General features: G+C 40.9%; 1 protein-coding gene across 1 annotated transcript in view; it reads left to right on the top strand.

Moving 5' to 3' along the window:
• LOC101161427 (S-adenosyl-L-methionine-dependent tRNA 4-demethylwyosine synthase) overlaps positions 1-13,402 on the top strand; it is a 44,960-nt gene that overhangs the window by 18,961 nt on the left and 12,597 nt on the right. Inside the window, exons 9-14 of the mRNA XM_011482222.3 lie at positions 1,551-1,603; positions 1,687-1,805; positions 2,853-2,962; positions 4,840-5,017; positions 5,496-5,631; positions 12,969-13,079. Coding sequence (XP_011480524.1) covers positions 1,551-1,603; positions 1,687-1,805; positions 2,853-2,962; positions 4,840-5,017; positions 5,496-5,631; positions 12,969-13,079 — 707 coding nt within the window. The remainder of the gene's footprint in view (positions 1-1,550; positions 1,604-1,686; positions 1,806-2,852; positions 2,963-4,839; positions 5,018-5,495; positions 5,632-12,968; positions 13,080-13,402) is intronic.

The following is a 13,402-nucleotide window of genomic DNA, read 5'->3' as shown; positions in this document are numbered from 1 at the left end:
CTTTTTGTAAACAACCATAAATTTCCAGATTTTGTTTGCAGATCAGAAGAATTCTAGTGTCCCATTTCAATCAGTCGTATAAAAGCAATACAGCAACCAAAGTGCAATAAAATAACTAAACAATAAAAGAAACAATAGCAATAACACAATAAACTAGATCTGCTGGCTCAAGTAAAAAGATGAGTTTATCACTTAAGATGAAGCTTCATTCTGACTCAAGTTTTCCAGTTATTTTTTGTTGGTTGGAGCGGCAGTGCAGCAAAATGGATCTAATTTAAGGAAACCCTTCATTTAATTTTTTGATGTTTTTATTTTTTTTGGAATAAATAAAAGGATTATTTAAATCACTGTTATGCAATTTTGTTTTTTCTTTAGGTTCAATTGGAATTTTTCTGATGTTGGAAGGAAAAGATCTTTGAAATCCATCATAATTAGGATTGAGTGTTTCTTTGAATCCCAATATTGAATTGTTGATAAACAGCCTTAAAATAATTCAGGAATAAAATAAGATATTTGTTCATCCTAAGAAAAGGGGTTAAATATTTCAATTAATTGACAACTGCAAACCCCATTTCTATGTAATGCTATCAAAAAAATCTATATTTTTTTTAGTCAAAGAATAAAATAATGCTAGAAAAATGTCATTTATCGTTGAAGCCTAAATTATACTTTGAGAAATAGTTAAATTTTCTTCAGAGGACTTTTGGCAAATTGAAACAAGAAGCAGCAAGTTGATAGAAAATGTAAAAACCAGAATCGCTCATTTAAACGTTTGTACTCCAGAGCAACTTGTATTACAAAAAATACAGTAGACAAATTTGAACCATCAAAGGCAGAGCGGTCAACCTCTGATGGGAAGATCGCAGGTTTGGTTCCCGCCTTGCCCGCCCATGCGTGGAAGTGTCCTCGGCCAAGACACTGAACTCCACAGCAGTGTGTGAAGGGGTCTGTGCTAAAGTATGCTAGAAGGGCTAAAATACCTAAAGCTAGAAGGGCTTTACCAACATCGCAGAGCCTGTTTCTGAAGGCCATAAACCACTCGTTTGAGGACAGTGAAGTCCGAATTCTAGCCAGAGAGAAAGGAGGCTTTGATCGAGGAGTGAAAGACGCCATCTTTGTCAAGAACGATAAACCTTCTCTGAATAAGAATGGCGGTCTCAGGTTTATTCTTCCATCCATCTACAGCAGTGTTCTGAAACCCAAACAAACCGAACCGGTCCCACCTGGGTCGTTAACAGCTGAAAGAGATGACCAGGTTGGGGAGGGTAGCTACTGTCTCCCCCAACCCCAGCTGAGGACAAAGGACTCTTAACAACCCGAAACCATGTAGTCTAAGTAGACAACACCATCCAGTTTCCAGTATATACCAGCTCTTTTATCAGCTAATTCAGAATTGACAAAGCCTTTAGGATAAGAGGTGAAACGTCTTCAACTTTAAAAAACAAGTCCAGATGACAACCTTTAAACCTACTACTATGATGTTTGAGTACTGATATAAAGATGTTTCTTGAGGGTCCTCTTCACTTCATCTTCACTCTCTTTCTTTCCAGGATATAAACTCATTGGAAGTCACTCAGGAGTGAAGCTTTGCCGATGGACGAAGGTAAGACGCGTCAACCAAACCCAAAGTGACCTGATTCTCTTGATGAAAGTCATTGACTGACGGTCTTGTTTTTTGTTGGTCAGTCTATGCTACGGGGGAGGGGGGGCTGCTACAAGCACACCTTCTATGGGATTGAGTCCCATCGTTGCATGGAGACCACCCCCAGCCTGGCCTGCGCAAACAAGTGTGTCTTCTGCTGGAGGTAGGCATGTCTGCAAACACCGTGGACCTCCTCGAGTTCCTCCTCTCCAAACGCCCACTTGATTCTCCTCACTTCATGTTTTCAATCCTCTTCTTTAGCAGAACGTCCCGTCTTAACGATTGAGGTGTGATTGGTAAATGCGATTAGTTATGACGGCGCTGAGAGACTGGAGCTTTTGTTTCCCTCACGTTCTATGTAAGAGGTGTCTCCTGGCCAAAGGTCGCTGTCAGAGCTCGCCGCTGTGAAGCTCGTCGCTGTCACCGCGGATGTGCCAGCGTCTCTGGACGCTCTGGCTGGAGGTGACAGCAGCTCCGGAGCTCAGATACATTTCTGCCGCTGGCTCCACTCTGTGTAGCAACAGTCTAATGAGAGGCTTCAGTGCAGAAACATGAGACACAAAAGGAAGGAAAGCTGTTTTTATTCCTTTGAAATAGAACCACATTTGTTAGGAACATACTCAAGACGTCTGTTGGAATGAGCGGGTTTGAGCAAGAAAATGGTGTCTGAACGCAGATGTTCCTACAGTTCACCCCCCACCTGAAAAGGAAGGGTAAAAACTCTCAGTGTAGAATCAGATTCCAGCTCAGCCGATCGTGGGTCTGTTTGTCTGCAAGTGGATGCAGAATGGAAGCTTCTACGTGACAACTACATGCTTTTTCAAGCAGCATTTTTTTCATCTGCTCCTGATTCACAACCATTCGGATAAAGAAATCCTCAGAAATGCAATTTTGAGTTTAATTTTCTTAAAAATGTGTCCTCCAGCATGAGGCATCATGAAATGCCACACAAGTGTGTAAAAAAAACCTACAATTTTCATTGGCGTAGGTCTATATGGTCCTTCTTTTTCAACCAAACCTGCCCTCACTCCTTCCTGTTGGTTGAACAAACCCAAGAGTAGGATGGGGTACAGGTAAGACTTGAAGGTTGATGGTAGTTGGTTTTTTTTGGCTTTTGGACTCTTGAGGATCTGATTGAAGTCTTTGAGGTCCAGTTCAACTTTTTTGCCGTTTTTAAGAACTAACGGTTCCTTCTTCTTCAAATCAACAGACACCACACCAACCCTGTGGGCACCGAGTGGCGCTGGAAAATGGACCCCGCAGAAAAGATCCTGCAGGACGCTCTGGACAAGCACCAGGACATGATCCGACAGTTCAGAGGTCAGAGCTGCAGGTTCTACCTGGAAGCCTGCTTTTGCTTTTACTACTGTAAAATCCTAAAACTCAGAGGATCCCACTGTTTGGGAGGCTGGAGATCTCCTACCACAGGGCCAGCTCAGTGGGCTTGTGGTAGAGTGGAAGGTCGTGAGTTCAAATCCAGGCCGAGTCATACCAAAAGACTCGTCATTAAGGTGTTGGGTTGGGGGGTTAAACCACCAAATGGTTCTCGAGTGCGGCTGTGTCTACAGCTCACCGCTCGACTTTAACTCTGGGAGCAACACGACCCGACGTTATCATGCAGCCTATGCAGCCTACCCCCTCACTGCCATCACCTCTCTGGTTTTGACCTTCACTGACCTTGAGTGTAATGAAGCGGAGTGAAGATAAAAATGCTGCAGCTGTGTCTGCTGCTCCTCACCACACGGCCTCACGAATCCCTCCTCAGCCGCCTCACACACAGCTCCTCTCCTACCCCACTGGGAACGCTGCTCCTCGCTGGTTTCATTTCTCTCCAAACACGCCAATATTTGTGCTTCTCTGATGTCCCTGCCGTATGTTGTGTTTCCAACCAAGAGATGCAAAAACGTAGACCTTGTCTTCTGTCCTCCATGATGCTCTTTGGGGACTCCTTCCCTGGCAGCTCTCGCTGCTACACGAATGCGACTCGACTTTTTCATTAAAACAGAAATGAGTGATCATACTGCAAGTTTCCTCAGAATAGATTTCCCTTCAGAGCTTTAGAGGAATGTTGTCAAAACAACATTTTTAAATCAATGGTGTAAGTCAGAGGGTTAAACAGTTATCACTTCTACTGTTTTCTTAGTCCTTAACTGAAAACACAAACCTATAGGTTCCCAAAGGTGAAAGAAACCCTTAGGCCAATTTCAATATAAGCCGTGTGACCTAAACAAGTTCTGCTTTATAACACATTTGTCGTCCAAAGGCTTTTTTATTTTGGCTTATTGGTTCTTTTTGTCAAACTAAAGTTCCAGTTCAGAACCAGGACCAGTCAGCATGAACTCCTCGTATCTGTAAACTGCTGGTTTCATGGCTCATTATTTTATCGGCGACCTCAAAGAAAAAAGGTTCCTTAATAGCAAAGGTTGGAGCTTGTTGGTAAAGGTTCTCCCTCGTCCAGCCGTACGGGTATTTTTTTGGATTTCTGAGTCGTAGAGAGGAGCGTCTTTAGGGGAGCGCAAGTGAGCAACATTTGGAGGATTTTTCGGTGCAGTTTGGCCCGTCTTTGGTTCTCTTCTAAGAGTACCAGACTTTGGACTCTGGTATTTTCCGTCTTCAGACTCACTACATGAAGAAGGGGGTGGAGCAGACCCAGCAAGTCAGTATCAAAGCTTAGCTTTGCCCCGAGTCCCTGAGATACTTGAAGCGATATCTTTTCCCAAATTTATGCTGTGTAGAGAGGGAAATAAAACGAAAGACGGATTAGTCCTGCGTGGCGAAAGCCTTCGTCTGTCACAGGAATTTATGTCGCTGCCGTCGGTTTCCGTGACACTGAGATGCAGAAAAAGCAGGTAGAGGAGCTCGTTTGTCCCGGGTGGGATCAGCTGTGAATCAAACCGCCGTTGATTGACGAACACGTTAAACTCCGCCTCCATCCTGAAATTCAGAGGATCCAGTTTGCCGCATTAAAAAGTCCGGCAGCAGTTTGTTTTTCTGCTTGGCTGAACTTTGAACAGGGAACATCATGTGGCAGGACCAAGAACTGAGATTTAGACTCGCAGAACGATGATGTCTGACTTCCCTCTGAGTGAACTGCTGCAGAGTAGACTCCCTGAAGATCCCAAGAGCAGATGGTTTGTGTTGGAAGCATTGATCAAAACTCATTCTGACTTCCTCTCTGCTCGTGACCTGTCTTCCAGGCGTCCCTGGAGTGAAGCCTGAGCGCTATGAAGAAGGTTTGGCAGTCAAGCACTGCGCGCTGTCGCTGGTGGGAGAGCCAATCATGTATCCGGAAATCAACGCCTTCATCCGGCTCCTCCACAGCCGTCGCATCTCCAGTTTCCTGGTCACTAATGCGCAGTTTCCAGAGGAAATAAGGTCAGCGATGCGTCCTGTCCACATACTTACGCATAAATAATGGCATGACGTGTGAAATTTGAATGTTTCCCTTTATTTAAAGGAACCGGTTAAAGGTGACTACAAAGTGGGAAGAAAAAAGTAGATTTCTCGAGTTGTTTTTCTCTCTGCTGAGTCAAATTGAAAGATGATGAGTCAGCTTTAAAAAAAAAAAAGGGGGAAAAAAACTGGTAAAAAGACTCTAATTGAATAAATTAAACACTAAAACCTGAATCATCCAAAATCTAAAGGTGGACGAAACCAATGCAAGGCTGCCAAATAACACCTTTAACGAATAAAAATTGCTAATAAAGCTAACAAGTTTTGTTTTGTTCCGTAATTCCATCCATATTATATAAACAACGGTAGATACATATATTGTCTGTAGGCCGAACAACATGGCTGGTCTCACCACCACTGACGGGTCATGTTGAGTGCTGTAACTTTTCTCCGTCTTCAGGAGCCTGGAACCCGTCACTCAGCTGTACGTCAGCGTTGACGCTAGCACCAAAGACAGCCTGAAGAAGATCGACCGGCCGCTCTTCAAAGACTTCTGGCCTCGCTTCCTGGACAGCCTGAAGGCCCTGGGGGAGAAGGTAAGCCGAGCTCGGGGAGGTCATCATCGTCTTCACGCCTTTTACTCCTTTTTAAAGGCCGTGTCTCACCCCCACTACGCACATTTTGTGCACTGCCCACGTCTTTCATGATACGTGTGCGATAGACGGCATTCATACGTTTTGTTTTTTTGCGTTTGTCAATCCTCGATGGGCGCAGATGTCAGCTGATGGCTCTGTGCTGTTCTAAATCTTTGGTTGAGAATTACGGAGTTTATGCGTATTTTACGTCGTTTATATACAATTATTACGAAAATCATACGCAATTGTGTGGGATTTTTTTTTTGTTTTATAAGCTGCATAATCAAATATATGGCTTTCCACGACCGTTTCACAGATATCTAAACGACGTTTCATGCAAATACCACTGATGTATAACTTTTATATCGCACGGATCACGTTCAAACTACGTTATTGACGCACGAATCACTCATAAAGGGAATAAAAAAAGCGCAATAATCACCCACGGCTCGTGTTCTATGCATATTTACGTCTTCTCTGCCTGGTTTCTTCGTACTTCTACGGTTTGTGTGAAAATTTCACGTAAAGAGCCGTAACTTTTCTCAGTTTTTCCACATATTTTCACGTATGACCAATTTTTTCTGCATGCAATATGCACAAAATGTACGCAGCGACTGTGTGACACGACCTTGATGGCCAATCAGGTGAATGTCAGGCGTGACGTCACCTTCAACAAAATGTCATAAAAACTTAACATCTGAGAAAATTTCAAGTACAGACCACAACATGGTCACTTTTTCCACACATATTGACCGGTTTTTTATCTGTGCACTACGTAGTGGCTGTGCGACACTGCCTTAAGTCTCAGATGTTATATTTAGTACCAACATTCCATTGTTTTTGTGGAAGAAGAGAAAAACTTAACAGTAAATAAAAGCAGCTAAACCCACAGAGATCCGTTCATCACAGTGCTCTCCACAGCAGTGATAATGTTGCCCATGAAAAAGCTGCGGGTCCAATCACGCTTCTTTAATTGCTCAGCATTCGTTCTTTCAGACGCCAAAGTGATTAGATCGTTTTCTGCCGCGGAGTCGCTAATGAAGGGAACAACTAATTATGTGATAGGAAAATTCTGGATTTCCACATGCTGATTACAAAGTCATCACAGAAATGATCCTCATAGCTGTTGTTGTCTTCATCTGTTTGCACACAGGATCCTGAATATTTCCCGCTCTGAATTCTCCAACATGAGAACTATTATTGATGACGTTTCCCCAACAAAACCTAAAGCTTTCTTCTCTAAAGCTAATCTGACATTTCTGTATTTCTAGTTTTAGTAATTTATTCATCCTCTAAGTGTTCCTTGATTCCTTTTTTTTTATTATCACAAATGACCAGAAATAACCAAAAACTCTTTTAACCTCTTTATAAAATAAAAGCACCATTTCTACGGTCAAAATAAAAAACCTTCTTTTTGAAAAAAATCCTTTGTTCAGGAAACTAGAAAACTGTTTTTTAATATTCCATTGCTGAAAGGAAGTTTTGGTTTTGTGACCTTTATGTCATTAAAAAAAAAGGGCAGGATGTTTTTTTGCAGATTCACCTAAAATGTTGAGTCATCCTCACATTTAATGTAAAAACTCTAAACATGTGCAGATGGGAGGTTTTGTTTGTTAGTCGTCGATTTGATGTTTATTCCCACCCTAACCCCTAACGACTAAAAAAACTATATAGTGCTACTATGTAGGGGCCTGAATTTTAAAAGCAATTCGTACACCACGCTCACTACTTAATTTTTAATAATATGACGTCAGCGAATTCACGAAGTTAAAATCTAATTAATATGAGCATTTTTTTTCATGAGTCTACTGTCCTCTGAAGATAAAAACTTTGATGGTTTATTAAAAAAATACATTTAATTTTTGGTACAAATTGTTCAGACGCAATGCATTGTGGTCTATATTTTCCAATCTAGTGTGTATTGATGCACACTGGTTTTTTCGCAGACTTCTGGGAAATTTCTAGGGCAGTAGATTTTGGAATTGTAGATTCAGACAACACTAGAAAATGGTGAACACACTGTAGAGTGAGTGGGGAAGGAACTTGGACGTGACATAGCAGGGGTTGACATAGCCCAGAAATTTGCACTGGCCCACAGGGCCAGTAGTTTTTGAAACTTACTGGCCCTCCCTGAAAGTTACTGGCCCGACACCGCGCATAGCGGGACCCGCCGCTCCGCAGGTGCTTGCAACTTTAGGGGGGTCCGGGGGCATGCCCCCCCGGAAACTTTTAATATGGTGCAATTTGGTGCATTCTGGTGACATGACTTATTTCTACACTTTTCAATGACTGAAAATAGACCATATCAAACTTAAATCTGCTCTAGTCTGTTTCAGATGTTTTGAAGAGAGCACTGCAGTGTAGTAGGTAACACTAGTTCAGAAGTTTTCATGCTGCTTCTAACGGCAAATATCGCAATAAATCATAAACCTTAAATGTGTTAAAACAATCTAATGGCAGCTTGAACCATTTAACGAATCAAATAAATCCCTTAATGCATTTGACCAATCGGATGGACGCCTTCACATTGTTGACCAATCAGATGGAGCCCTGTTATGTTAGATGTTTGTAACCTATGTCAACGTGGGTCATTTGGAGTATAATTTTTAAACTGGGAATGGTTATTTGGTTATTTTGCTGTTTGTTTATACACCGCAAATTATATCGTTATCGCAATTTTAATCTCTGATATCGCATATCGCGAGTTTTCCTCATATTGTGCAGGTCTAACTGAGATCATTCAGCTAACTAGAAATACTTACTGCTTACAGTGTTGTACAGAAAAACAAAATTAAGTAGTTTAACATTCTACTGCATTTGAGTCTGAGATTCAGGTATTTGGAGTTGCCTTTGATTCTTTGACATTCAGCTTAAAGCTTAGTGGATACAGTTTCATCTTCAATGCATTCATTAAATATCTTGCTGTCCATACTACTAATTATACCCACTACTCCATCTAACATATTCCTTTCTATTCCTGCCATGTCTTCCACATCTCTGACATGCTTCAGTCTCTCTTCAGTGACGGTGTCGGATTTATAATCAAATGTAATAATAACCCACTGGCTTGTGCCTTCGTTGTTGCTGTTTAACATTGTTTTGTATTGAATTGTTACATTCAATAAAGTTTGAAAAAAAAAAGTAGTGAGCGCGTGCCGCGTGGTGCTCGGCAGTGAAAGCAGCGCGCGCAGGTGGGAGAGGAGGAGAAGTGATCAAAGGTTTCCCATAGAAACCCTTGAAGTCTGAACACAGGACTAGCAGAAAATCTAAATTATAAATACGAGGTAAATCTACACGTTTTCGCAAAATTTACTTTATTGAAAAAGGTGAAGAATGTATAAACCGTTAGATATTTTAGTTACCCGAGCGGACAAGTGAAAAGTAAAGTCTTGTGGTCCGCACTGCTCGAAAAACAGGACCGGGCCAGCGGACAAATGGCTATGTCGAGCCCTGCATAGGACATAGTTTCTGCAGAGCGGCAGGAGTTCATTCGAAGTTCACCTCTGAGTTGTGGGCGGGGCCATTGGTGTGAAGCAGCAATACCACCCTCCGTCCCTTCCCCGTTGCTTAGAACTTGAAGCAGGGAGCTTTCGGCCCCCACAGTGTATTTTCTACGATCTTTTTCAAAGTGCATGTTTTCATCTGCTCCTGATTCACAACAATTTGGATAAACAAATCCTTAGAAATGCAGTTTTGATGCAGTTTTCTTCAAATTTGTCCTCCATCATCAGGAAAATGCCACGAGGACATGTTAGAAACCCAGTTTTCATCAAAGTAGGTCTTTAAGAAGCGGCTTCAGCAGTAACTTCAGTTTGTATTAATGGATCTTTTCTACATTTTGGTGCCTCCAAAACTTCATCACATTTATTTCTTTGCAGTTGATCTGTTCTGTGCTCGTTTTTTTAATGAATTTTTTCAATCTTTGGAGTTTTTGATTTTTCTGCCGGGTTTGGGAAGTCTTCCATTTCTTCATTTCCCCTTCTGGTATTTTTATAGAGATTTATTTAAATTTAATTGAGTCAAATCAATGAAAAATAGCAGACATTATGCTACAGCTCCATCATTAAACTACAATTAAAAAAACAAACAGATTTTATTTAAATCAAATCTCTGACTCATATAATATCATATATTCTTTTTGACACATTTTAAACCTCTCTGCTTCAACGTTTCCAACGTTTTCATGTCTTTTGTCTCAAAACCTCCGTAGCCGCATCGACGTGTCACCTGCCCCCTTCCTGCTCCGCGTTGGACAGCTTTCCCCCACCCAACGTTCCTGGCAGTTGATGGAGTCGCTGCTCTGTGTCAGATTTAGAGTTGGCTTGAAATACCTACAACCCCCCCTCCACGCTGCTACTGGCCAATAACCCCCCCCCACACACACACATACACAAAAGCTGAAAGAAACAGGAAACCTTCGAGTTGAAAACAGGAGAAACGTGAAGAAAAGGCAGAATTTCTCTTCCTCTCGTCTCCTTTCTTTCTCCTCCTTGGTTGCTCTTCTTTCCGCCGTCATATCAGTTTTCCACGGAGACACAGATCTGAATCTACATCGCCTACATCTTTTGTTAGACTCCATTCTAGAGGTGTAAGGATTCGTTTGAACGTTTCGATTCATATCGTAATTTGTGGTTGACGATGCGTCTCAGTGTCCATATTGGTTCATTTTAAGCGATCCGATTCACTGCTGTCTCGCTTTTTATGTTACAGTAAAATAACCCAAATGGTATTTTCCAGTATCGATTATAGATCCATTTCATTTTGATAGGATTTTATAATGACATGGGTCGATTTGGTTGGATTCCAATACCATCTTGCCTCAAGGTCCCAAGGTCAGGTTTTCCTCCTGTAGAATTTTAATCCAGGTTCTACAAATAAATGAATCTTTACTCAAGTATTTGATACTTTTACAAAAACCTGCTTTGACTAAAAAGGTTTAGAAGATGAGAAGAACGAGACACCAGCAGACCAACCATGGAGACGACAGAGCATCAATAGACTGCATCAATGTTCTGCAAAAGGGCCTATGTGATGCTATTCTAAGCCTGTTAGAGTAAACTATATCCATATATTATGAATAAGACGACTCAGATCTCTGAAGCCTCGCCTTTTGCTACTCGTGGGTGCCGCCCATTTCATGATGTCATCCTAGATTTATGATTCATTTATTTGTCATTGTCATTAAAACAACGAAATTGCGTTTGGAGTTCTAATTATTTCAAAAATTCATATTCACCAAATAAAAACCCAATAAATAAATAACCAAAGCGCAACATCAGTGCAAAAAAAAACGTTTTTTTTTTTAAATCCCAGAGCCAGTCTCGGCGGCGTGTTTGCGTTTCGCCCACAAAAACAAACAACATCCGAACTTTTGCAAAGATGGATGAGCAGATTGTGCATAGACAAGGAAGGCCGATGTCCGCTAACTCCATGGAGATAGTGGGTGTGTGTTAGCCTGGGGGGTGGAGCTGGCAGTCGGACCTTTCCTGGAAGGGGCGGTTCCTCACTTTATGACATCACAATGTGAGAACCCACTCGTTTTCGTGGATCGGGAGGAGCTGGTGCTAAGAGCCCAGAATTTTAGAGGACTGCCCAGAAATTTGTGAATGGATGAAAATACCACTTTGGGGTTGTTGTTTTTGTGAGGAATGAACATTATAACACACGATACAGACCCTTTAACACTGAAAGAACCATTTGGTCCAGTTTCTCACAGACCAAAGCCCAGCGAGAACCACAACGTCTCACCTTGCCTTGAGTCCAGGATTATAGAATAAAAAAAGATCTGATCACGATCAAAGATTTATGTCGATTTGGCAAACTGAACGCGTTGTATGAAGGAGACGCGGGCACCGAGGAGATTGATTGACAAGGTCAACAGCCAATCAGTATGCAGAACACAGTATGCTCTAAAAGAAATCTGCAAAACAGTAATGACTGTAATGAGATGACACATTATTTGACTGTTTTAACTTATTTTCATTTTGACAGCAGCACATACAAAATCCTTTCAAAATAAAATGCACTCTGTGTCAAAATAAAAATGCAACAAAGCAAAAATTAAAATTTTACTCCCTTTACTATCAAATTTAAGCAACATTGTTGCAGAATCCAATTTTTGCATTTGATCATCATTCTGCTCTGTTATTTGACATGTTAAAGGTAAACATAAATGACAAAACTCCAACTAAAAGTAAATTAATCCAAAACCTCAAACTTATTCATACTTTAAAGTCATCAGCATTTCTTTTTCAATTCCAAAGAGCCCCAGTGAAAGACTCTTCTCAGGGCTTCAGAGAAGCTTCACTCACCTCTAACTGCGATCTACAGGCTGTTTGTCATCTCAGTTCAGATCAACCTGCTTCCTGTCTGTTTGTGACAGTATTTTAGTCACTCATTTATGGTTTCTGCCTGCTGTAATGAAAGTCTGTCAAATCGAGGAGAGCCAAGGTGAATCCTGTGAGCTTCAGGTAAACAGATTACGTTTACTGGCTGGAACCCAAGCCGATTATCTGAGCAGACTGAAGCCTTTTATCAATTATTATTGTTTTCATTGATTGATAATCCGCATAAACCCTGAAAACTCCAAACCTAAAGCTCATGAAGGAATAAAGAGTTAAAAAGAGTCAAATTTACATTTTGGAAGGTGACCATGAGTGCAGTTTCCTACACAGGTTCAGTCAGTGACGTGGATGTTCAAGGACAAATGAAAAAACATATGTACATAATTTCTTTATTTCCAAATTTAAATTCTTTTTTAAAAAGAAAGACAAAATTGGAAAAAAATGAAAAACTTCATAATTAAAAGAATTTTTTTCTGATTTTAAGTAAAATTTTCAACTAAGTTAAACACAAATTTACTTATCGGCTAAAACCAAAGTTTTTTCCCCCCAGCTTTGTAGCCCGTGATGCATAAAGGAAACACTTGTTTTTTTTTTTTTAGAGTAAAAATCTTTACACAAACTCACCAGCCTGGGAAAAGGTTCATTTACAATTTCTTTTCTAAAGTTTATAACTTGTATTTCTAAGTATTTGATTACAGTTCAAAGGATCCAGAGAGTGAATTTAATTAACGACATAAACGCCAGTAACTTTATTTTCCTGCATTTAGAGAATTTGTGTTCTTTTAGAGTCAGAAATATATATTCTGACTTATAATTTTCATCTTTCTCTCAATTTATCTTAAAAATCCTATAGTTTTTTGCATCCACCATCATTTTCTTTGTTAAAAAATCCCCTCTTTTTCTTATTGCATTTTCCGCCTCGCTCCTGGTTTTAATCCCCGTTTGTCCACACAGAGGCAGAGGACGGTGTACCGCCTGACACTGGTGAAGGCCTGGAACGTGGAGGAGATGCAGGCGTACGCCGAGCTCATTGCTCTGGGGCAGCCTGACTTCATAGAGGTGAAGGTAAGAGTCGCCTTTTATCTGTTTTCTCGGATTTAAGGCCCCTTTTGATCTCTGGAAGTTTAATCATCTCAAGCGGGGTTCTTCTATCAGGCAACCGTCTGCCTCGAACCGCAGTTTGTTCAGATTTCCTTTATGAATCCATAAGTATTTATGCTAATGATTTTATGTAAGAGGCGAGCACTTTAAAAAATGTAGCTTGTCTGGATAAGACTCCCCTTTTTCTAAATTAAGATTATCAAAACACACGCGAGTGCTCGGTCCTTTAATTGCATAAACCATGAGGTTTTGTTTTACCAGTCCTGTGCAGCAAATACAGATTATCC

This window comes from Oryzias latipes, chromosome 13, assembly GCF_002234675.1.
Source record: "Oryzias latipes chromosome 13, ASM223467v1".
Classification (NCBI taxonomy): Eukaryota; Metazoa; Chordata; class Actinopteri; order Beloniformes; family Adrianichthyidae; genus Oryzias; species Oryzias latipes.
Note: the sequence above shows the minus strand (reverse complement) of the source record. Positions and strands in the feature narration are given on the sequence as shown.